This window comes from Balaenoptera physalus (assembly GCF_965194825.1).
Source record: "Balaenoptera physalus genome assembly, chromosome: 9".
In the NCBI taxonomy this organism is placed as follows: Eukaryota; Metazoa; Chordata; class Mammalia; order Artiodactyla; family Balaenopteridae; genus Balaenoptera; species Balaenoptera physalus.
The window spans coordinates 14,655,544-14,681,751 of NC_138888.1; the positions used below are offsets into that span (position 1 = coordinate 14,655,544).

General features: G+C 42.0%; 1 protein-coding gene across 2 annotated transcripts in view; it reads right to left on the reverse strand.

Moving 5' to 3' along the window:
- ESR1 (estrogen receptor 1) overlaps nucleotides 1–25,451 on the reverse strand; it is a 258,183-nt gene extending 232,732 nt beyond the window's left edge. For both annotated transcript variants that reach the window (XM_082474704.1, XM_082474705.1), the window contains exons 1-2: nucleotides 22,144–25,451; nucleotides 19,605–20,126 (exon numbers count right to left, since the gene is read on the reverse strand). In XM_082474704.1, coding sequence (XP_082330830.1) covers nucleotides 19,605–20,056 — 452 coding nt within the window. In that variant the 5' untranslated portion in view covers nucleotides 20,057–20,126; nucleotides 22,144–25,451. The remainder of the gene's footprint in view (nucleotides 1–19,604; nucleotides 20,127–22,143) is intronic.
- Between the last annotated feature and the right edge of the window lie 757 nt (nucleotides 25,452–26,208).

The window sequence follows — 26,208 nt, forward strand, 5'->3', positions numbered from 1 at the left end:
ATGGCCATTGTGTTTCTAACTGCCAAAGTGGCTTGCCCACAGATATGTCACTTCTCACTAATATGAGGCATGAGAAAACAGGAAGAAAAAAAAAAAATAGAGGGAAGACAGACAAGAGATAAACAAAGAAACGGGGAAGGGGACGTACATCTGTACATTTGACATATTCTTAGTCCACTGAGCTCTATTAACAATGATTGAGGTGGGAAGCTGAGTAGAAGAAAATATAGTTGAGATATCAAAGACAAAGGAGACATAATTCATCTACTGAGGCTCTGCTCAGTCAGCACGCATGGCTGGAGAGGGTTCCGAAGCAAATGAACATTTCCAGAATAGAAGACAATTTGGATATGGTTTAAAATGAACAGAGGTTCTTTTGCACAAAACCTTCCTCAATAGTAAGGCCAAATTCTTCACCATAATCAGTGACCAGAAATGTTGACACCTCCGGGTAGGTATCAAGAGCTCTCTTAGATGCAGAAGTTAGAGCTAACCTGCAGAGTTAGCCTGCTTTGATTTTCCAATCCACTCTACAGGAAGCAAGCTCCAAGAGCAACCTATTCTTTTGCTTCTAATGCAACAAAGAAAAAAACATCTTGCTTACTTCTGAGAAGACACACTAGATTGCTCTGTGGTGTAGCAATGACAATTGCAGATTATGTCATCCAGAGACACTAGGAGCACGTGGGACACCTATAGAGTTGCACACTATGTGGATCTCATGGCGAGATGAGATTGGGTTGGTGTGTGTGAGACACCCTACCAGGGGCAGCGATTCTGGAACTTGCAGGGAGGTTTGGAGTTTTGACATGCTACTGTTACCCCTTTGACTTAGGGTAACATATGCAAAGTGTTCTCTGCAATAGCTCGACCTTTCTCCAGACTCATCTCCTGCTGCTCCTTTACCCACCTTCCAGGTACCGTGTACTCCAGCAGCCAACTCTGTGCACTTCCTAACCTGCCATGCCTTCACTCTTCTCATGCCTTCACTCTTCTTCTCATGGCTTCGCTCTTCTCATGGCTTCGCTCTTCTCATGCCTTCACTCTTCTCATGCCTTCACTCTTCTTCTCATGCCTTCACTCTTCTCATGCCTTCGCTCTTCTCATGCCTTCGCTCTTCTCATGCCTCCACTCATGTTGTTTTCTGCCAAGAATAACCTTGCCCAGCTCCTGTGATCCAGGAGAAATCCTGATCACATCCTGACTCACTTCTTCCCTCTGCTATCTCTATACCTTGTAGCCACATTCTCTCTGCCTCCCTGATTGCAATAATGGTTCCACAGGTTCCATGCCCACTAGACTGTGGAAGCCTTGTGAACAACATCTAATAATATATAGGAGGCAGCCAATTAATCTTTTGATTTCATTTAAATTAATTCAATTTAATAATTCAGCTGAATTACGTGGAGATAGCTGCATGATAGCTCTTGAAATAATTAAAAATACCTTGAGGGATTAGTAAATCCATCCTAATATATGTCCAATTGCCGGCCCAAATTTCTTCTAGAGAAGAATAGATAATAGAGCAAAAGAAATTTCAAGTTTGGGTAAGTCACTCCCCGTTTACCAGGATTTTCTCAACCACCATCTAAGGGACTTTAGAATAACTCACTTAACATGTGAGTAACTCTGTGCCACTTTTCCACATTTGAAAATAGCAATACCAATAATTTCTCTAGCTGGGGAATTGACGGCATTGGATAATATTTACAAAAAGAAACTAAAAATCCTGAAGGCAGATGCTGATGTTAATCTTTAAAACCTATTTTGAAATACATACGTAGTCATGTTCCAATAAATGTATGACACTGAAAAGAATTTTAATTACTGTCTAATCCTTGACTACTCTCACATGCTACATCAAAACTGTCAGGAAATCCCAACAGCTTGACCTTCAAAGTATAAATCAATGCAAATTCTTGATACTTATAGAAATATTGTTAACCTTTAAATATGCTAATCATAGGATAGTTGTGTTTTTTAAAAAATAGTCCCCATCCTTCAGAAACGCATACAGAAATATGTACAAATAAAATATAATTGCCAAAGCTGGGTGATGAATACATGAAGGGTCGTTATGCTATTGCACGTCTGTCAAGGTTTGAAAACTTTCACAATAAAAACTCAGAGCAGGTCATTCCGCTCTTCAAAACCCTCTGTTGGATCTCCCACTCATTCAGAGCAAAAGCCAGCAACCCAACAATGACCTGCAAAGGCCCTGTTCACTCTGACGCCTACACTCCTCTCCGTCCTCACCTCCAACTTGGTGCTCCACTCTGTCATCCCAGCCTCCCTGTCTCATACACACAGGGCACACTCCTGTCCCAGGGCCTTTTCACTGCTGTGACCTCGGCCTGAAATACTCTTCACTGAGATATTCTCATGCCCTTCCCTATTTCACATCTTTGTTTAAGTGTCGCCTTCCTAATGGAACCTTTCTTGATTGGTCTGATTTGCATACTGGTCTGTCCCCAGTGTCTAGCATACTGCCCGGCATAGAGTAGATGGCCAGTAAATATCAGTTGTGGAATGAATGAATGAATGAAAGGGCAAACTGGGTCAGCCATCCAGTGAACCTAGGTGGAGGTCCTACAACATCAACAGGGTGAAGTAAGAGCATGTCAGACAGGCTGCACTGGTGACTCTAAACCAGACTGGCAAACAGTGATTTCAAATACTCCTTGGACCAACGGTCCAGTGTGGTACCCAGGAAGTCAGCAAAGTTAACGCAGCAAAGTCTTCTAGAGCCTGAGTCTCAAGCAGCCAGGAGATCAATCCTCTAGATCCCTGAGCCAGCCCTGCACCCGACCAAGCAGTTGGCCACCCACACCGACTACCTGATCACATGATGGCCACCCCTGGGCATGCAGCCACCCCACACCCTCCAGAACATCCTGACACTCTTGAAGACCAAACCCGAGGAATACAGACAGGTCACCAAAGGCCTGTGCTGTAGCCTCACCACCATGATGGCCGCCACACGGAGTTCAGACTACTGACACCCCCAGACGCCTGGCTGAGAAGAAGGTCAGGGCTGGGCTTCTGAGGTCATAGCGACTCTCCAGAATGGATCTGTTCTAAAAATCTGCCCAGGATTAGACAGAATTTGTTTTTAAAAGACTTGATTCATTTGTATCCTGGAAAAACAGTTGTAAATTAGAGGAATGTTATTTATTAGAGAAGAATTTTCAGGTGATTTTTAAAGTGATCTGATCTTGAAAACTGAATTAACAAATACTGTGAAATGAAGGAAAAAAGAAAACAGCTGCTCTGCTACTCTTTGGAAACATCAGTGTCTCAGGCCTCCCAGCACAGGCTGGCATGTTCTAGCCTTTGCATTTGCAGACTTGCCTCTCATTTCTGGACAGCAGCCTCTTGAGATTCCTCCGGTTTCTAGACAGTACCCTCTGATGGCTCTGTCTAGACAGTGCAGTCAGAAGCAATCTGAAATCTCTGGGGAAAAGGGCTCAGATTCCCAGTCACTACTTCACTTGCTCAGTCTTCTTACAAGACTTGGCCTTGGTCACAGGGAAGTCAATATTATACATTGTTATTACCCTTATAAGTGGTATTTATGACTTGTTCTATTTAGTGCTGAAATACTCTTATATAAAATACTGATTCTTCTGCTGTAGTTCTGCAAGGTATAAGCATGCTATGAAGCAGAAAACAATCAAACCAACCAAACTTCCATTTACTACCCTCCCATCCCCAGTGCTCTGTTCAAACCTGGCTCACATCCATTTGGGGCAAAATCACTCAGCTGTTAGCCAGTGGTCTCAGTTGCCACCAGCTCAAGCAACAAGTTTCCCAAGCAGCTGAGAAACGAGTTCTAACTCTTCCTCCCACCAACCCTCCCCCCAACCCCAGCTATGCCTTGGCATGTGACTCTGGGAGTTCTTCAATGTCCTTGAGTTAGGACTGAGTAAAAGGAAATGTTTCCAAAGACTTGGGAATTCTCACTCACACTTTGTTCCCCATGGTTTCACCAAAAAGACTTCAGAGAATTTCCCTCTAGAAAATTACACACGTACAGTTATCTGACCTATACTCAGAAGACTGTTGGAGCAATTACTTATCCCACTGACTCCCAGGCAGCTCCTTTTTTCACCCCTTAGCCTTGACTTCTTTACAAACCCCCTAGTATCCATGTATTGGAGGTCCCCCATGCCACACGCCATCCCTGAAAGCCCATTTGCAGCCATGCATTGAGGCCCCTCACGTAGCACGCCGTCTCCCAAGCCACCATAGCCAAGGTCAAGTTCTCCTGTATGGAGTCAGCCACCCCAACGTGCTAAAAACTGAAGAAATGGATGAGGGGGAGTGCAGATCTGTTCAATGCTCTATCTACATAGGAGCTGTACATTTTCTTCTAAATCTTTCACGCTCTAGAAAGCATTTCAGAGAATCATTTTTCTAAACTATTTTCTGAAATCAATCAGGATGCTACAAAAATAAGAGAATTCCCCCCCAAACAACCAAGAAAAGTTCACTCAGTATATTACTCACTCACAAAATTATCTAACTAGGAGTTCTGATGACAGGTGTCTTTTTACTAGGTCCTTACTCTTTGATTTTCTCCTCACGTAGAATTATAATATTGTAATATTACGTTGTAATATTTTCCCTTGTACTTTGTCTATCTTTTCAGGTAACAGAATGAAGAGCTATGTCATTCTGTATTTACTCTAAACCTATGTCCTTAATTATAATCAATAACGATGACAAAAGTTTAAGTGTACAGATTCCACGTTGGTGTGCCTCCTTTCCTGGTAGGAAAAGGCACGTGGACACCTGTGTTCCAGCTGGAAGAGAGAACCATAAAACATAACCTTCAGCCTTCAAAAATGAAGCTCAGTTAACAGTCAAGCAACATGGCTGGGGCTACCAGATTTACCCAATAAAAATGCAAGATACCCAGTTAAGTTGAAGTTCAGATCAACAACAAAGAACCTTTTAGTATAATATTATGTGGGACATAGTTATACTAAAAGAGTTTTTTGTTATTTATCTGAAATTCAAATTTACCTGAGCATCCTATATTTTACTGGGCAATCCTAAATATGATGCTTTTAAGAGAAGGCAACAGAGATGCATGAGCCTGGCAGAAATGACAGAGTTGAGTCCAGGACAGTGGGAAAGGTTACACCACCGGCTTAACCATGCTTTTCTTGTCAAGAGACAGAAGTCTGCTTTGGACAAAATTAGGCATTAACTATTGGGCCAATGGGATATCACATCAAATTAATGTTCACTCATTTACTAAAATTATATAGGAGTTTAAAATACTAATGTACCTACCGACTCACATGGCTTAGATCACCAAAGAGAAGCTCACTCAATGCTAAGTACGATCTAGCACCACACCATGAGGCACGTGGCCTTGAATTAATTGATCATTCTCACTTTCCATCCACCAGCTGCTGCTCTCCTTCCTGTAGATCCAATTAGAAAGTTTTAGCCTATACCTTGAGAATATTAAAATGATCATATTCCAAGGAGAAATATTGACTTAGAAAAAGTCACCATTGACCTAATCATCCTTTCTGTATATATCAATAGCATCCCTGGGCTACAAGGAACCACCAGAATGCAGAATGCAGGACAAAAGCTCTCAAAATATCACTACGGAAGTTTTGTCTTCAACTTCTTAGTGAAAGTCATTTTGCTGAGAGGCTACCGATACCATTTTCACAACCAGAAGAAAATACGTTTTGGTCTACAATTTTTCACAAAAGAGAAAAGAAATGGGAAGGGCAACCTCAAGAAATCTATAGTAACTTCTGCCACTTCAAACTGTTGTTCCTCCCCACATATAAAAATCATCCTTTCTATGAAAAAAAAGTCATCAAATGTTAATAAAAGTGTATTTAATCCCTCCATGCTCTCTTTACAGTATTACTAACTGTAAGAATATTAACACATTCTTTTCATATATTTTACTTGACAATTCTAACAGTTCTTTAACTCATTAAAAAAATGAAAGTCAAAAAAAATAGTATAGTTTTGTTTAATTATAAATCCTAGCCTATAAATATAAATTTCTACAGAATAAGTGGTTTCAAATCATCTTGGTTTAGTACAGTTATAACCCATCAGCCATGCCCTTCTTTAACACATTTATCAGGAACATTAATTATACCTGGGACATACGGTTCCATCAATTGCCATTCTTATTAAACTTACATTTCATTTCCTGGAACAGTATTAAACTACAAGGGGAAAAATTTAATAGTAAACAGTATATAGCCAACACTGGGTTTAGTGATTAGCCCAAAAGAAGACACATGATTTTCAACATGGGACCTTGTTATAAAAAAATGCTATTGTAACAAGGCGGCTGGATCAAGCACAGACTGAATTATTTTTTAATTTTGCCAATACTAAGGTGAAATATCTATTATGAAATAATGCAAGTTCCATTTTCACATTGGTAATTATGGAATAAAAATAGCATCCAGCTGCTTTAGAAATCTAAAAGGAATCAGTATAAGTCTCTAGAGAAATCCAGTAAGGTAATTCCTAACCTTTAAGCCCAGGAGGAAAAAAAAGAAAAACAAGAAAGGAAATCTTCAAACACAAAGTAACAAGATAGAGTCGTCCCTTGGTATCCGAAGGGGATTGATTTCAGGACACCCCCCGCCCCCCACTCCCGCCTAGAATCCTAAAATCCATGGACGCTCAAGTCCCTTATATGAAATGGCATAGTATTTGCATATAACCTATGCACATCCTCCCACATATATTAAATCATCTCTAGATTATTTGTAATACCTAATACAACGTAAACAGTTGTGAATATGATGCAAATGCTAGTAAATAGTCGCCTGTGCACAGCAAATTCAAGTTATGTTTTTGGGAACTTTCTGGAATTTTTTCCCCCAATATTTTCCATGGGCGGTTGATTGACTCCTCGGAGTCAGAACCCTTAGATACAGAGGGCTGACTGTATAGTTATTAGAACTGAAAGGAAATGATCTAAATGTAAGTATAGGAAATAAGTCTCCCCGATTCTTAAAACTGAAGTGTCAAACCAAGGTTAAAAATTCTCACGGGGCCAAACAACAGTTGAACTCATGGCCTGTCTAGACAGGCATGGCTGGTGCATTCACTTTAGCCATCACTGTAGTTTTGTAGTGATCAGCGTCAGGCGTTCCTTCATTCCACGTTGCTTGAGCTTCTACTCTACATGCTAGAACTACAGCAAGTAGGGCACAGCCCCGACACCCTCAGTGAACAGAGGCTGGTCACACCTCCATCTGTTAAGTAGGAAGTGGTGGGCTGGAGACAGACATAGGTTCTACCTCTGGCTCTGCCCGCACCAGCTGGGGAACTTTGGGGAAGTCACTTCCCCTCTCAAGACTTCAATTGCTTCAATTAGAAAATAAAGAGGTGGGAATCCATCAGGCCTAAGGTCCCGCCTAGATTTAAAATACTCTGATTTTATGATTTTATTTGTGTAAAGAGAGGTTTGGACCAAATGAATACTATAATTCTGTCCAGATTTTAAATTCTTGGGTGGGTTTCACAGGCAGAGAAATGCATAAGTTTGCTATCGGGAAGTCTTTGTAGGATCTTATTTAATGGCTCCTCCTGATATCAGAAGGGAAAATGTTCCCCTACTAAATGGAAAAATGTTTAAACATGATTTTAGCAAGCATCATAAAAATAGTCATTTCCCATAAAACTAAAAGAAGCAGTCTTGGGATGTAGTCTAAGATTAAAGTATTGTCACAACTAAATATAAAGATATTACAAGGAATTAAACCAACTGCCAAGTAAATCAATCAGTAACAGAAGACATCCTGTCAATTTTTGTGCATGATATAGTAGGTTAAAACTTGAGCTTCAGAGTTCACCTTCTAGATTTAGATTCCCTATTTCTCCATTACTGGCTGTGTGAGCTTGGGCAAGTCACTTGCCCTCTCTTAGTTTCTTTGCCCATAAAATGGGAATAATAACAGTATCAGCCTCTTATGGTTGGTGTAAGGATTCAACAAGATCATCCATTTAAGGCTTTCAGCAAGGTGCCTACTGCACTATGGTCAAAAAATACTAGTCACTGCTATTATTAAAGTTATTTCTCCTATTTGTAACAATTTACTCTTTTTGGTTAATTCAACAATTTGGCTCTATAAATTATTAGGCATTCATTCTGTCCAAGGAACTGGGCTGGAACTCTAGGGATGACCAGGAAATCAGACTCAGCATCTCTTCACAGCCTCACCCACCCTTCTTTGACTGCCTAAATCCTACCTCCATCAAACCTTTCTGGATCTGTTCCTCAGTAGATGGGAGCCCTCTGTCTGGTTAAGTGCCCCTCCTCAGTGCCTCTAGTGGGTCCCTCCTCTATCACCATTCTTATTCCACTGCTTTTCAATTGTCTATACACTTGTCAGCTCCCTCACTTAACTATGAGCAACTTAATGACAGATAAGGTGTCCAATCTCTGTAGCTACCACAGAAGTCAGTATATGATTGACATTTGATAAAGCTTACTGAGTGAATATACACATTAATTAATAAACTGTATACAATTTCTCTAAATTAATCTATAAAATTAATGAAACAATCATTTCATTAATAATGAGTTAATATATGAATGAACATTACTGTTATTAATAATTGGTAACAATTAAATAGATGGAGACAAATCTATTCACAACCATAATGAAAGGCATTCTATGGTGATTTCCATAATAGAGGTACCCAAAAAGGTGCTCTATGTGCACAATGAACACTGAAAGAATGCCAGGTGGATAACCCACCTGGTGGAGGTGGCATTTGAACTGAACTTTGACTTTTGGGTAGACTCAGCCTAACAGAGATGGGACAAGAAGAAAGAAAGGTATATTATGTGAGAGATGGAGATGACTGAAGAATGGAAGTGGGAATGTGCCCGTTTAAATTTGCTTTTGAACAAGAGTGACAGGAGATGATGAGTTGGAATCAAATTACAAGGGCTTTGAACATGGCACTATAGAATATGCATCTGTTCTGTGATGGTGAAAAGCCACTGAAGGCTTTGAAACAGAGGAAGGACCCAATCAAATGTCTACTTTGGGTAGTAAGCTCAGGTAAACTGGAAAATTAGAGTTTGAAAGCTCAAAATCAGTAAGGAACTATTACGGCAATAATAGACAATTGGCTGTGTGCAGAGAAAGGAGAGAAGGACACGAAAGGCATTTGAGGAGGAGCTTCTTTCTATGTTTTTGAGACCTGCAAGAAGATGCCTGGTACCGCATCTCTGTGAACTACAGTTGTTCAACATAGAAACGCTAAAACTTGTGAATGTGCCTACCAGCCACTTAACACCTTTGCTAGCCATTTTCTAACGTTAAACACAGACTCCTTAGACGAGGGTTGGGCTCGTTATGGAAAAGCAACTTTGGTTTCATCAATCACAACTGCTGAGCATCAGACACAAAACACAAAGAACCAGACAGCCCTGGGCCCGTGGGTTGATAGCGCCTCATGGTGTAGGGCCTAGAACACCGTGTGGACATCAGAGGAGCCCCTGCTCATTTCAATCAAACAATTGTACTGATATTTAGAGGCTGTATCAACAATGCTAGAGTCTGGTGTGTGGCAACGATCGGAAGAACTAAAGAGAAGAGAACCCTGTTGGGGGGGAAGGTTCAAGGATTTCAATGACCTCCAATTATCTAAACCTTTACCCAAAACCCAAATCATGCCCGCGAATTGGCACAGGTGTGTACAGTTGACTCTTGAACGAACACGGGGATTATGGGCACCAACCCTCAGCCCAATCAAAAATCCGAGAATATACACCTGAAATGACCATAATGCTGTAAATCAACTGTACTTTAATTAAAAATATTCCTGGTATATCTTATAGCCCGCCTCCATATCCGTGGTTCCTCCTGTATCCCCAGTTCTGCATCTGTGGATTCAGCCAACAGCATATCGTGTAGCACTATAGTACTTCTGTTGAAACCGATCCGCCTGTGCGTGGATCCAAGCAGCTCAAACCTGTGTTGCTCAAGGGTCAACTGTATTTGCATTCATGTTTTCGGTCGTTTCCTAATTTCATCTTCATATCCTGTGGCAAAAGTCTGCAACCTCATACTCTTCCATTTGCCTTCTTTGTATCTAGTCAATATCCAACGCAACCGCCTACTTTATACGTTATTTTGGAAAGATGAGGAGTAGAAATTAACGCTACTGTCATTTTTCTCCTCAGCTCTCCTTCCTCCCTCTGCTTCTGAAACCCAAGAGGCTCAGTGAAATGGAGACTTGGAAAACAGGCAGCCCTGGGTCTGAATAGTCCTCCTCGGGGTCAGAACACTGCAAAACCCTGGGGCCACCGTGACAGACAGGCATAGGAAGCTTAAATGCGATAACACTTACAGAAGTGCTGGGAGACTGCGAAACAGTGGACTGCCCAGGAGAAAAGCCCGTGGAGTTTTTTTGTTTTGTTTTGTTCTCTTAATTGCTTATTCACGCTTCACCCCCAGGGCAGTTATCCAAACTGCCGAGATATGGCCCAGGTCTCAGTAGTTTTTTAATCATCTGGGTGACTCTGAAATCATCCTTGATTCTAACGTGCAGCCAGGTTGAAAATCCACTTTTATAGATGCTCTATAAACGCTGGCTTCCATCCCTCTTCCCTCTCTGTTTCCTTCTTTCCGAATCACAGAGAAATTCCCTCCTTGCCCTTGTACGTCATGGCTTCTCTGTAGACTGCTTCCGTCAATTTCACTACTTCCCTCTCTAGAGTTGCTTCAGTCCAGTAATACTTAATGCCTTTCCCTCTTTTTTATTGATTTATTTATTTTTTATTTATTTGGAGTTTATTACAGTTGCTTTGTTTTGTTTTGCTCGCACAGTATCTGGCATACACTAAGCATTTCTAAAAATACTAGCTTCCTGCTTCCTTTAGGTTGGAAAAGTTTAACTTCTAATCACAATAGGGTATTAAAGTCGATCCCTTGAAGGCAAAATAAACAAATATAGGGAAGTTACAAACATTCCAGACTCTTAAAGAGCTCTCATATTCACCTTCTTCAGTGTAGAGTTGCCAATTCCCTTCTAAAGAAGTAATAAAAAATTGTGGCTGGCGATGTGCTGGGTGTGTTTTCAGCCCTTGACGTCTCTGAACTCGTTTAATCCTCCCAACAACCAAAAGACATAGGTCCTATTTTGATTGGCATTTTACAATTGAGTAAACTGAGGCACATTGAGCCAGAGATTACAACTGGGCAAGGGTCAAGAAACAAGCTGCTGGTCTCCCAAACCTGTGCTTTCATCACTTTATTATATACAATCAATTCTTATTACTTGCAAGTTAAGTTCTATGAAGTACACAGTAGAAGCCACAAACACTGAATTAGTGAATACTAAACCATCACTCCTGGGGGAAATACAGGGTTAGGTTCTTGAGAGCCTCTGGTTGTAACATTTTTATCAACCAAGCAATATACAGCCTTGTTTCCTGTGTGTGTGTGTGTGTGTGTGTGTGTGTGTGTTTCTCTTTAAAGACATCTTATTTAACATATGTTGTTGACTTGTTGACATTAAAATCATGGCCAACAGCACTATAACTCATGCTGAATGAAGTTTATCTGACATGTATTTTCTCCATAAGGCACATCACAGCATTCTTGTACTTAGGAACACTAGACAGCACTTCAGCACTATGCTTTTTAAACAGCAAAATCACTAATGAAAAGGACAAAAATGCAAAAAACACACAAACAAAGTGGCACTAAATGGACCCCAAACAGGACACTTGTTTACAGTCGGAGAGCTAAAACAAGCAGGCAGAGCTCACCTTATTTGACCTCAGCTAGGAACGCGCATGTTGGATGACTCAAATTTTTCACTACTTTGTGCTCTGCTACTGTGAATGACTGAGAAAGTGCGATGAGTACTGATCGGAAGCTTACAAAAATGTCAGTGAGTAGGCAAATTCATAAAAGTGCAGTCTGTGAATAATGGGAATCACTGAACTTGAAATGCCCAGTGGAGTCCTTTGCATTTTCATTCCTGAGAAAGGGGTATTCGCAAACTCCCCACATTCTTCCAATCCCATCTAAACATCTCTTCCTGACTGGCCTTTCTCCCTGCAAGAGACCAGAGGGAATCAGGGTAACTGGTGCTTCCTGCCTACTATGCTTCTAGGGACTTGTTGTGCCATGCACTTTGCCAAGGGCTGAGAGAAATACAGTGACGTAAGATAGGCTTTCTGCTTGGACCAGTGCTCAGGGATTCCTCCTATTAGAAATTCAAGAGGCTTCTGGAGGCCTCTCAAGTTTTGTCAGGTAACTAAAGAAAATACCTTCCCATTGTAACTAAATTATATCCTGTACTCAAATTAGAATGCATTCTCTCTCTCTCTGAAGTGCTTGAAATAATCCAGCAGAAATATGTCTTCCCCCCTCCCCCCCCCAAAAAAAGCAGAAGTCAAAGTTAGCATAAAGCACCCTTAAAATCAATTATGTTTCTGACAATGTTGTATAGTGAAAGTTTTACCAACAACAACAGAAAAAACAAAACTAGGGACTTCCCTGGCGGTCCAGAAGACTTCGCCTTCCAATGCAGGGGCTGCAGGTTCAATCCCTGGTCGGGGAGCTAAGATCCCACATGCCTCGTGGCCAAAAAACCAAAACATATAACAGAAGCAATACTGTGTAACAAATTCAATAAAGATTGTTAAAATGGTCCACATCAAAAAAAAATCTTCAAAAAAGAAAACACTTAAAATACCTTCATGAAGTAAGTAAAATGAATCATGGATGTACCTACGACTGTTCAAAGAGGAATGTTTTTGTTGACGAAGTGGGAAATTACAGTCGGTTTTAAATGCATGGTGTAAGTTCACGTGGATCTAGATTCCTGAAAAGTAGGCCACCGGGAGACCACAGCAAAGGCTGCACTTTTTGTCACCTCCATACCAAATCGACATGCAGAAGCCTGTGGCCCTAGGATTTCACCCACTCATGCAGTAAGACTCCTGGTTGCTCTGTGCTAACACCGATATGTGAACTGCTAGGAATACAAACACACATTTTATTGATATTTCATCTATGCCTTTGATGAGCTACACACTTTGGAACAACGTAGCCAAATGAATGAATGAATGAATGAGCTACGAAAGCAATTTTACTATGTGAAATTTTCTTCCTGAATTTTTGTTAAGCGTCTATCCTTACAGACAAGAAAAAATCGTTTTTGAAACTTTTACTGTAGTTAATGTCACTTTTAATGTAGTGAATGGGTTATTAAGGCATATTCTTACACCACTGGCCTTCCCAGGCTAGGGAGGAACTCTGATGAGCCCTGTTCCAAATTTTATTAAAATAACAGACAACAGAGGTCAATAAAGAAATAAACCAGAAAAGATGGGAGGAAAACTGTGGGACTACACAGATGGAGTGACTAAAACAGAAAAGAAAAAAGAAAGCTGGATAGCCGAAAAGAAGCCAAGAAGAGTTTAAAAGGAAGAACAGTAGAAAATAAAGCAAAGAAACAAGAAAACAGGAGAACGGACTATCAAAACAAAGATCAGCGGAGGAAAGAGAAAGGATGCCAATGCGAAAATTACTATTTCTAACGCTATTTAGTTGCAGGAAACTGAAAGAGAATTCTCTTTTACTTTCAGGGTCTTAAAAGAAATTCCAAGTCTTTATGTGAGAGAAGTGAATCGTGAATCGAGTTGCCAAGAAAACTGCCCAGGAAGTAGTGCCTGGCATGCACACATGAAGGCTGCTGGGTCCCTGCACTCGCCACTGTTTGGGAACAGGGGGAATGAGGGCGAGGGATGCAGGCTGGAAATGGGACCACAACCACGGCGGGGGAGCCTTCGGGCCAGACAGCTCTGTAGCTTCCAAGCTGAAGGTGAGAATCTGAACATGAAACCTCAGAGGTCACTGGCCCATCTTGAAGGTGACAACTTTGGGGGAACCCTCAAAAAGAAGGATCCTAGATGAGTTTATCGAGGGCTCACTGGGAAATATCCAGTCCTGAACGTTTCTTCATTAACTTTATTAACTTTCATTGATCTACTATAATTTTCCCAAGCCTAATTTACCGGAGCTTCAGAAAGCAGAAAATGACAAGACAAAGTCGCCTACTATCTCATGAAAGATGACACACTTGATTAAAGGAGAAGATGTTATGGGAACAAACTAAGAACTCAATGTGTTCCTCTAAAAAGTTCAGGGGAGAAACAAAGAAAAAAAATCCAGGTGTGTTTGGATTTTTCTTTTTTAATTTCTGTATAGCAATGGGAGGTACTTAACAGATTTATGGTATTCATGTTATTGATAGTATTATTATTGAAAATTTTGACTATATATGTAAATTATAACTCCACAAAAATGAGCAAAGTACATTAAAATTTTTTCATTTCTGTTTGGATAGCTATCTCCAGGCTACATAATAGGCATCCAGAGATACTACCCCCGCTGCCTTCGACATCTCCTTGCTGCTAGCATCATAACTGTCATCACCGTCGCCCTCCTCCTCTTCCTTCTCTCTGCCGCCACCGCCACCATCATCGCGGATTCCACCGTCACACCACCATAATACTTCCAAGAGTCAGCCCTACTCCTTCTTATTCAATTATCGCTTTGTTAAACCATATAAAATTTTGTCATTTGAGAGCAAAACTTTCTAGCCTTCATATTTTTAATAGGGTTTAAACATGTACATATAATTAAAAGTGTTGTTGATTAATGCAAAATGTTCCCCCATAATTCCTACTAATATTCTCTAAGGTGCAGAACTCAGCATTCATGGTTTCTTCTCTCATGAGCTCAAGAACATCATAAAGGTGCTTCCCTTCACCTCCAGCCCACTTAAGTCCTCAGATTTCAGAGGACGCTGTGAGGGTATGTTTTGGGGATGGAGCAGGGGACAGCTCAGATACACTGTTTTTTAAAATCATGTTATCTGTCAATTCATCAGCAGAGTTTAAAATATAAAATAAAACTGCTGAATGATTTTGATGGACTGCCTCCTTTCATGAAATCCTTTACACTTTCACTTTGGCTGGTTTGTGTTCAAGCAGCTGTATTCTGGGGATCTATATAGCATCTTTTTCTGGAGTATGAATTTGGGTTCTAAACAGTTGTGGCCACTCTGTTTTCCTTTCTTTGATAAGCAAACTGAGACTTGGAATTAAACCAAATGAGTAATTTGCCTCTATCAAGTCAATGTGTCCTAGAGAAGAAGGGAACACACTTAGCCCTCTCTACTGGGTTCTTCTAAAGTTACATTAAAAATAATACTGAAGTCACTGGGAGGAGTTAGATTTATTATTTTTGTGCTGAATATGCATTTTAGAAAAAATAGAATTAAAATTCATAAATTTCCTTACATAAAACTATTATCACATAATCGGGGTTTTGACTTTTTTAAAAAACGTATCTATAAGATAGATGTTCTTTATGATAACCCAGACTGCAAACAAATGTTGCAGATGGTAATAAAGATTTTATTTAAATTTGGCTTCCACAGAAAATGAGTTCATATTATCATCAATCTATACTTGTAGTGAAACTCCTGACCACTTAAATCAGTTCTTCCCTGTAGTTTTTTTTTTAGCTTACAAAAGCACCAGAACAAATATTAATATGTGAATAAAATAATAAAATAGCGATTGCTTGTATAGCTTATGCACTGCTTTCACATACACTAGCTCACTTGACAAAAGTACTAATGTCTTATCATGATCGGAAAGTTTGACATCTTTTATAGTTTTTCCTGATATCTATTCTTGTCATTGTCAATTTCTTACCCCTGTCTTTTACATCCTTAAAATAATAAGAAACCAAAATGCTGAACCTGAATCTTCCCAAATTATGAATGTCACATCGTAAATATATTCACAAAAGTAATCCAGAGATCCAAATTAACGGAGTGTGAGAAAGAAGGTTAGAATAAGTGGCAATTACCTTTCAGGGGCTTTCTACCAAACACGTACAAGCCACATAGAGTAGGTGAAAATGAAATGGGGTTTGAAGATGTGATTCCGTTTCAACCTAAAATATACTCATTCCCGAGGCAATATGTGGCTCCTTGAACTATTCTTAGACTAACAGAAAGAGTCAGGTAAACAGTAACAATTTAAATGACTGAAAAAAGTGAGAACAGGAAAAAAGGGTGCTGAGATATCACCTAACTACAAAGAAAGAATTACTGAAAACTTGAAAATTAACCATTCAAATCTCTCCCTAGAAGTGAGCCTTGCTCAAAGTTGAGAAATAGTTCTAAGTGTTCACCAGTGCACAAACTAGGCACTAAAAATATGCATACAGATAGTAGACAGTAGACAAATCACTAGGGCTTTGGCTTTGATGCAAAAGGTTTGTATATTGGTCAAGTTTTTTGGAGAAGTGGGCAATATTTAGCCTTTAAGAATATTGAGTAATAAAACTGAAATCAGCACAGAGTATTAAATACCTCATTTGAATTTTTTAAAACATAGTGGATATAATTAATTTTCATCTTCAGTTTTATCCAAACTCCCTAAGATATTTTAACTTGCTAAGGAACCCAGGATAAGATAACTCCCACTTGCCTTCATCATGACATTTTAGGTAAGACATATTTTGCAGAGTCACAGCTTGTCTATTTACAAATTTATTCCCTTTGAATAACAATTTGTTGGGACATGTGACAATCTTTCTCCCATTACTATATGCCCAGGGCAGTTTCATCTGTTACATTTCTTCATACATAAAGAAGGCTACATATTGTGGCCAAAAGAAGAAAATACCCATAGCATCTTAACGCTAAATGATGTGAATTTCGCATAAATTCTCTGAACATCCCTGTGGGACATTCAGGTGGACAATCCACACAGTAACATTTTATAAATGGAAAAGTTAAGAACCAGAAGTAATAAAGCTTAATCTAACTGACCCAAAGTCACCAGCTAATTTGTAAGAGAAAAATAAAATAAAGACAATCAAAACTGCTTTTTGGTTTGTGTCGGTAAAACAACCAGCCACTTAACTAAACTTCTTCTTTTCTACTGACCATAACATTTTAGGTCAGTAGCTTTCAAACTTCTTTACCTCAAACCATGTAAGAAATACATTTTTAATCACAGCCAGCACAAACAAGCATGTATAATTAAAACAAATTTTCAGGAAACAAAACCTTCCCTTATTAGATATTACCCACTCGGCTATTTTCTATTATATTCTTTTCTATTTTATTCCTTTAAAAAAAATGTTCTAGACTCACTAAACTAATTTCGTGATCCTCTGGGTCATGACAAGCAGTTTGAAAACATTGCTTTTGGCCCCCAAAACTTTTGATAACTACTGAAGAAAATTAGAGGTTCCTAGAAGAATCTAATCAGTTCTTTTTACCCAGAGTCAAACAGCAAAACTGAGAGGGGGAAGAATATTAAGTAACATCTGTCTATTTGAAATAACTCTATTTCATAGAGCCTTCTTTTCCTCCCTGGGTAATAAAGGCAGAATTCAAACAAAAAAGAAAGGATGTTATGGTAAATAAATGACAAAGGAAAAAAAATTATTCTAAAACTGAATTTCCACACAGAATCCCATGTGTATGAGTTTTTTACCTCATTTTTTTAAAGTCTCACATATTTTTTTATTATTCTAAAAGTATCTGAGTATCATCTAATGCAAAAAGTTTAAGATGGGGCATATTATAGCGATATTATTTGCCACTGGGATGATGAACAATTTTGAATAAAATGTGATTCCCCTCTTTATCTGACCATGCTCACTTTGTAATTATTAGCAAGGCAGTAAATAATCCCCTGAGAAGCAGCCTCATTAGTGCCCATTGAAATTCAGTGGCATTAATTTGCAATAAAAGAACTGAAAATTAAATGGAAAAGAAAATAGTTTCTGGAGTCTACCGTAAGGTTATGGAATTCACATCATACCAGTGCCTTCCTTCACAACAAGGAGTTTAAAAGGTGTGAGTTAGACTTAATCGTTATACTCTGTTCTAACACTTTTTTTTTAAAAAAGTGGGCAGAATAAATTCTTTTTTGTTTTCCATTTTAACCCTGAATTAAAACAAGTTAAATTAACGTGATAGATGCCAACTTTTTAAAGTTTTGTTCATTGTTTGTCTTCTGAGGAATAACTCAGGCTGGACCTGCTTGGCTGTGGGATGTTCTAAAGTCCTTTGAGGGGCTGAAGGATGTGGAGTATATTCAGATACCCCAAGAGTCTGCCTTCACAATCCTCTGGGGCCACCCTGCACCCTCCTCCTATTTCTTCTGCTACAAATATCTCTGGATATAGAACACTGAATGGAAAATCGGTCCACAGCTTGCTATACAGAAGGATCTGGGTGAAAGTGGAAGGCGAGTCCAGGCACCAGTGTACAGTCAGGCAGTGCCTAACTCAGCACCCAGCCAGCCACGTGGGTGCCCTGGGGCCTCCCAGCAGCACCTAGGGCACAGGTATTCACCCGGACCTCCTGCCTAAGGCTTCCTCAAGTCCATCACGAAGAGAAGGGAGACGCTGTCAAAAGGAAAATGGGAGGAAGAGGGGAGAAGGAAAGTATAATCTCTACTAGGAAAAATAAATAAGGACACAAAACATTTGCCTCTTAAGTCACAAAAGTGTCCCAAACTACCAACTGTGCTTCTTCGCCCTTGAAGGCAAAGCACAGAACCGGGCTGAACCGCTGCTCCCCAGTCCTGGGGCATTCTCCTCTCCGGTAGGCCAGAAATGAAACTTAGCTGTCAGGAAAGTATTTCAAAACACTCGTGCTTCGATGTGGCATGTGTTAAACCCACAGGACACTTATAAATCTCTGGCTGTCAGAAGTCTTCTGTCTGCTCTGACACGGACTCAGCCGGGTAACTCAGAAATCAGAAACTCCTTAAGACCCATTGAACTCTATTGCCCCTCTGAGGAGCGCAATTCGATCCTACAGCCCTCCAAGGTGGGACGGGGAGGGCGAGGAAAGCGGTGCTAGGAATCGCTTCCCAAGGGAATCACCTTCACCATCACTATCATCACCATCATCATAGCGTGCATATTTCCACCCCAAAATTCTAGGAGAAAGGAAATTTTGCGAGCACATTAAAACAAAATTGTAAAATACTACTAATAATATAAATAAATAAAATTCTGAGCTCCGCTAGCCCCAGACACCTTCAGCCTTAAATACCAAAGCGGGACATTTTCTAGGGACTCAGAGCACCTTGTGTTTATTTGCTCTGGGGTGTTCCCCACACACACACACACACTAATAACCTCTGCTTTGCACAGTTTTCCAATATTTGTTTAGTTAGGAAGCACACGGGGTTTCGGATCTGCGTCTCACGCAGACACTGGGGGAGGGGGGGGCGTGGAGAACAGAATGTTGCTGTCGTTTTTTTTTTTTTTTTTTAAGCCGCCAGGCCAGAGAACTTGACTCTCGAACGCGAGATCCCCCCCGTGACCCTGGGCCGGGCCGCGCGCTAGCCCTCGGGTCGCGCGTCCGCGGTTCCGGCGGCGGCCGGGTTGCCGGGCGCCCGGCCCCGCGGCCTGCGGGCCCCGCGAGCTCCCGGCGGCGCGGCCCCTCGCCCCCCGCTCCCTCCCGCCGCCGGGCGCGCGGCGGCCACCCCGACGTGGCGCGGCGGGCGGCGCGGGTACCTGTAGAAGGCGGGAGGGCCGGCCTCGCGCACCGCATAGCCGCTCGGCTCGTTCTCCAGGTAATAGGGCACCTGTTGGCCGTGGGGATGCAGGAAGGGCGAGAGCTGCGGCGGCGGGTGCAGGAGCACCAGCGGGCTCGGAGACACGCTGTTGAGCGGCGGGAAACCCCCCAGGCCGTTGGCGCCGAACGCGGCCGCCTCGGACCCGGGGCCGTAGGCGAGGCCCGACTGGCCGTAGACGGGCGCGGAGGCGGCGGCCGCGGCGTTGAAGTCGTACGCGGCGCCCTCGGGGTAGTTGTACACGGCGGGCTTGCTGCTGTCCACGTACACCTCGCTCAGGGGCCGCTCCAGGGGGATCTTGAGCTGCGGGCGGTTCAGGGGCTCCAGCTCGTTGGCTTGGATCTGGTGCAGCAGGGCCATGCCAGACGCTTTGGTGTGCAGGGTCATGGTCATGGTCAGTGGCCGCGGGCAAGGCGCAAACCGTCTCCCCCCGCGGCAGAGGGCTCAGCAGCCGACCGGCCACCTGGAAGAAGAGCACAGCCCGCGGTTAGAGGCGGCGCAGCGCATGTCCCGCCGCGACGCGAGCTCCGGCCCTGCCCCGGGAGCCGGCCCGTCCGATGGAGCGGGCCGGCCGGACGCGAGCAAGTGCAGCCCGGCGCGAGCGCGCTCCGCCAACTCCCGGGCTCGGGTCTCCAACTTTAAGTACCGGTCTCCCGAGCTCGTATGCATTACAGAGGTGCTGGAAGCCGGCCAGGGGCTGTTGCCTTGCCCTGACGTTGGCTTAAACATCACTCCAGGCGCAGCTCGTTTTGGAGCGATCCCAAAGAGCAGCTTCCCTGAACTTTACTTTACTTGTCGCTGCTGGATAGAGGCTGAATTTCACTGCAGGAGGGCGGGGGAGCCGAGGGATCTCCTAAAGGTGGCCCAGAGAAGACGGGGTTTAAAACAAACTCGGAAGACTAATCCAGGGGCCGGCTTTCTCTAACGTGCTACCTTATGTGCCCCGTGCCAGGCTCCAGTCTATCTCTGTTTGTCTCTCTTACTGTTTGATTCACGCTCCTCGTTGGCTGGAAATCTGTAGTGTGTACATAGAATGACCCTGGGGAGGACCACTCTGTAACCGAGATACGGCAGATAGAGTGGGGTATGCGGTTGCATATGCAGACAGCTATATTTAGCAGCTGCCGGAACTGATGGGAGGCATCTGGGGGGAAGGGGGTGGAGATTCAAGGTGTACATATAGGAAGAGCCGCGCTTTGCAGCAGGAGAGTGCTGCCCGACCTCAGTTTTCCTCATCTAAAAAATTCTCCCAAAGTGGTCCCCTCCAGCCACGACCTTCTGAGATTCTCCCAGCCCGACTCGTCTGTTTGTGCTGGACCACAGTACTGTACTTGCTCCCAATAGGAATTCTAATGTGAATGACGATTTACAAAAACCTTCCGTTAGGCGGACGTGGGTCTTCATGCCTTCCACTGATTATGCAACCAAAACTTCAGAAAACTGAATATGAAACGTGACCTTACCATAAAAAAAATAACCTCAGGTCATTAACCAAATCTCTGGCAGTGATGTTACACTGTCGGTCTAACCAACAAATTTTAAAAGGCAATGATACATTTCTGTTCTTTCATCCTATGATTGGACCTTCTTGGTTCACTTGGACTAGGATATGCAGAATCAAATATCCAGATTGAAAGAGAAATAGAAAAAAGTTTTGTACTGAATTAAAAACTAAACATGCTCAAGTACATTTTATATATATATATAACATAATATATAATAATATATACTATATAGTATATAATGTGTATATATAAGTATATATTAAAAAGATATGGTAAATATATTGTGCACCTATAATCTTGGACAGTTTATACTTTTTAATAAACTTCCTTTGCCCCAGCCTAATGAACTCTGGTATGACCATCAGATACTTTGCTTTAACTGCTATACCAAACACCTGACAGAATACCGGACAAAATGTTTGTGTCATCTATAAATGACAAGGATGCTGTTACTGATAGTAATATTTTGGGATATCTTTATACTAATAAGCACACATTTTACCTAATTCTTACAAGAACAGACAGACCATTTGGGGGTAATATGCAGATGCAGCTGATTTACTATGAAGCCAAAATTGAGCTCAGCAAGAGTAACTATAGATTGTAAGCAAAGAAAGGGTTAAAAACACATTAGGTGAATCACAGATATTTCTCTTTATGGCCAGCAACCATTACTTTCCAAAGCAATTTTTTTACAGATGACTTCGTTTCGGTAAATCACACTTTCAATTTTCAAATGTCTTTTTTAAACCCATGCAAAAGCACTTCAGAGGGCTCTTAAAAATCCGAACCTGCCGAATTATATGTAAATTACACAAAGAACCTTACAAGTCCTGAAAGCAGAAGGAGATGCACACATAAACCCATGGAAAACAGCAAATCCTCATCTCCCTGCTAGGATACAGACACTGGCCAGAAAGGTAAGTTGCTTTCTCAAAATGCTAAAGCTACAAAGAGAAATCAAAACAATCCTACCCTGCTGGATCAAGAGCGTCTTTCCAGAAATGTTCCATGGGCTTGTAGAAGTCAAGGGCTGAGACAGTGAGAATGAAGGAAGGAATGCGCTCACATGTGCCTGTGGCTCCGTGTGTGAGCAAGGCAGAGCGTGTGGGGATGTGTTTGTATGTGGAACGGCAGGGAATCGGGAAGCAGCCAGTAGGCAGGGCACTTGGCAGCCCCTCCCGGCAGGCACAGCAACTGGGCTCCTGCACAGAGCTGGATGAATGGCCGTGGGGAGTGAGGAGAAGCTTGCTGTCTGCTCATGGGGAGCAAGGTGGCACACTCAAGCCAGCATCATTGGGGAGAAGCAAAACTCCAGCCCTGTTTGCTCCTTACACTTCGAGCCTAGGAAGTGCCCCATGTTTTCTGCTGCCATCCTAGGCAAGAGGGAAAACAGGCTTGCTGTAAATCATAGGCTTACGCTAAAATAGGATGCCAGTCAAAAGAGCGTAGATATCAAGTTTACAAAATGTGACACGGGCGGTTTTTCCTGAAGAATATAATTTAACAATAAAAGCCTTCTGGGATACACTTGGATCCGATGCCTTGCTGGCCCCAGCCCCCAGTCTCTGAACAGACACACTGTTGCCTTGCCTCTGATTGCACCAGGAAACCAGACTTTGGAATAAATGTTTTGGCATTCTAGGGATGTGTTTCCAACTGAAACATAATATTCCTCCACCTCGTTAACCAAACCCACAAACCTTTCCATGAATAGCTCAGTTGACTGCTTTCTGTAAACATGAAAAGATATATTATTAAAAGCCCAGAGTAGGAAGATAAGACAAAGGTGGGTACCTTTGTTGAACTGATTTTAGGCATTCTGGTTATAGAGGCATTGGTCATGGGGAAAGGGTCTCTCATTTCTCAATGGTGCCCACATGGATCCACCAGGTTCTCAACTTTTCTCTTGACCGTGGTGCTAACACACAATGAGAAGGTGCTCCTAGTGGCCCTCACCCAGTGTCTCAGGACATGTGACGCCTAGTGGAGCCTTTGTTGCCAGACATTAGTCACTGCCTTGGGTATTAAATGACTCTAATCACAATGCCAGGAGTGGCCAGTCTCTGGCCTGGGACTCTATGCAGTTACCAAGAGATTTATGAGTGACTCTTGAGACCAGTACAAAGAAAGAAGTAAAAAGTTACTTTTTTTTTTAAGTTGCAAAAATGTTAATGATGTCATAATGCAAATATATATTTTGTGCTTTGAAAGACCCAAAATATTGCAATATTGGAGGACAGAACCCTTTGTTGTTGATGGTGGTGAATCCTAACTCCTCCTTTAGGTCAGCCATGGCCACCCATGCACTAGGCCAGTCCAAAATAAAACAAGAATGTGCAAGGAAGGGAGGAGCAGGAAGGGAAGGGAAGGAAGGAATGGGGGGAGGAAGGAGAGGAAAAAAGAAGACAGAAAGGAGGGGAGGATGGAAGACAGGGACTTTGCAGATAGTCTCCTTGAACGTGGGAAGGATAAGAAACCTCATTATCTCTGCATAGACTTTGCTTATGCTGAAGCTAACCATCCAAGTTAATTCAAGATGTCCAATAAAGGCAGTTGTCCTGAACACTTTCTTTCCAGCATTCTCTTTCCTGTTCCTGGTAAGAGCCGTCTCCCAGGCTTAATGAGAGCAGGTGGGAAAGGACACCGCACCTTGCCAATTTTCTTCTAGTGCTTCTGGCAAACAGCCTCACCGTCCTGTTCCCGGCTCCCTCCTCTTCCCTCTCCATCCTCTCCCTCTGCACAGGCTCACACTCCCCACCCCGCTCTGTGACTTCCTGGCACTTGCAGGTGAACTAGGGTCAAGTCTGTTTCTCTAGCTCCACCACTGAGTGCATCTCCAGGCCCACTTTTCCAGCAGTCTCCTGGGCATTGCTGGCTTGTTCAAAATATGGGCCATCTTTCTCTCTCCTCCAGACATGGGGTTCCTCTCAATCCCCCAGTCTGTGAAAAGCATCACTCTCCCTCCAGTCGCCCAGATTCAAGTCTCACGGTCTTCTTTGAGGGCTGTCTTTCCCTTGCCTTCCACACTCCTGACTATTCTAGCTTTGCGATTTCTCCCTTTCCCCGACATTCCTATGGCCCTCCTGCAGCCCCTCATTACCTTGCCTGTTGTAAGAGTCTCGTAGGGACATCTGCCTCTTCCCTCCCCCCTCACTTCTTCCTAGATCCTGCTGCCTTTTATTTCCTTGGTTTTTACAGCTTTGAGATCCATTTTCTCATGACCCGGCTCTACTCTTCACCCAGATCATAGCTTCCTCCGAAGTTCAGGCCTCCCTCTCTTCCCATAATATCCTGTCTAGTGTACCTCCCCGTGATGTGTAGCCAATGCTTCAGCCAAAAGAAAAAAAAACTTGACACTCCAAGCACTCAAAGTTTTCCTGATGCCATTCTCTCTGCCTACAAACCCCACTCTGCTGGCCTGTCAGCGGAAAGCCTTTTTGAAAGCCCCCCCCCGCAAATGCTATCACATCGAAAATGCCTTTATTCCTTATTCAAAAGTAATTTCCTCTCCTTTGAGCACCAGTCGTATTTCTCATGCATGTATTGGGTTGCCCAAAAAGTTCGTTCGGGTTTTTCCGTAACAGCTTACAGAGAAACCCAAACGAACCGTTGGGCCAACCCGATATTACATTCATTCTTGAATTCGTTATTTATATATACTTTTATCCCCTCATCCTGCTCAGAAGTTCCTTGAGGACAGGGTCTGCAAAGAGTTATCTGGGTATTTTCTGAGTGCCTAGCCCTGTGCCTGGTCATATGAGATCATCAAATATTGGCTAATTTATTCATCCAGATACTTAAAAGGATAAAATAATATTATATCTATCTGGGTAACCCATCTCTAAAAGCTAACTTTCCAAGTAACGTTCTCCCATTTTCAAACTGTTTTTGCTAGACAATTATCTTGGTATCCTCATACTGACTGAGGCCATAAAGTCACAATTCAAATTCATACAGTCTTGAGGATTAAGCCTGCAATTCTTGGCAGCATGATTCACGAGAGAGCTCTGAATTTTTAGTTCGTAACCAGATAATACTGTGACCAAACAAAGTTTCTTCTCTAGCTCCATTAAAAGCTTTTTACATTTACAAAAACATGATTCCTCCAACAGAAACATGAAAGAAAATAAATGTGGAAATATTTCCAAAATAGCTTACACTCCTAGAAATGGTTCCTTCGGTCTGAGACATGGAACTCCAGCCCTGTTCAAATTGATTATTATTTTGATCATAAATGCTCTGTTTGGGAGTTTTCTTTGCACATTTATTTGACACCATCTATTTTTCTCTAAAGTAGAAGAAAAATAATTTCCTTTTAAATTTCTGCCTTTAAAAAAATGTTTCATACTATTTATTTTGAGGGCTTTTGATTAGCTCCTAGAGTTTTTTTCAACTGACCTTTGATTTTTGTCTTATGAATTAAAATTTTTATGCAGTGAAATGCACATATCTTATGTGTACAGTTTGACAAGTTTGGATATGCCCATGTGATGACCATCTTAATGAAATCATAGAGTATTTCCACCACTCAAGAAAGTTCCCTTCATGCCTTGTTTTAGCCAGCACCTAACCCCTACAAGCAACCACTGTTCTGATTTCTATCATCATAGATTTATTTTGCCTCCTGGCCCAAAATGTGGACCATGACCTCTTACATATTGGAGAACATAATATACCGCATTTCCAACCAATGGCATAACAGTCCAGTGCTGAGCATGCGGCATTGTCAGGGTACAGAGGTCAGCAAGGTACAGAGCTATCCTTCTCTCAGTCAGACCCCTCTCCCTGGGATCAGCTCCCTCAAGGCCACAGGATTTTACTAACACGCTATTCATGGACCTTTTTCTATAACAGGCTTTACGTGATCAAATGCTACAGAAGCCTGCAAAGATACGAGTCAATGAGGAGTCAAATGAAAGCAGGATTCTCTAGCATGTTCTTAAACAGCCACTCCAAAAAATAAGATTTAAAAAGTTTAATGATTTTTAAGCCAAGAATCAAACCCAAAATCCTTATTCTAATGAAACTCAGCACCTC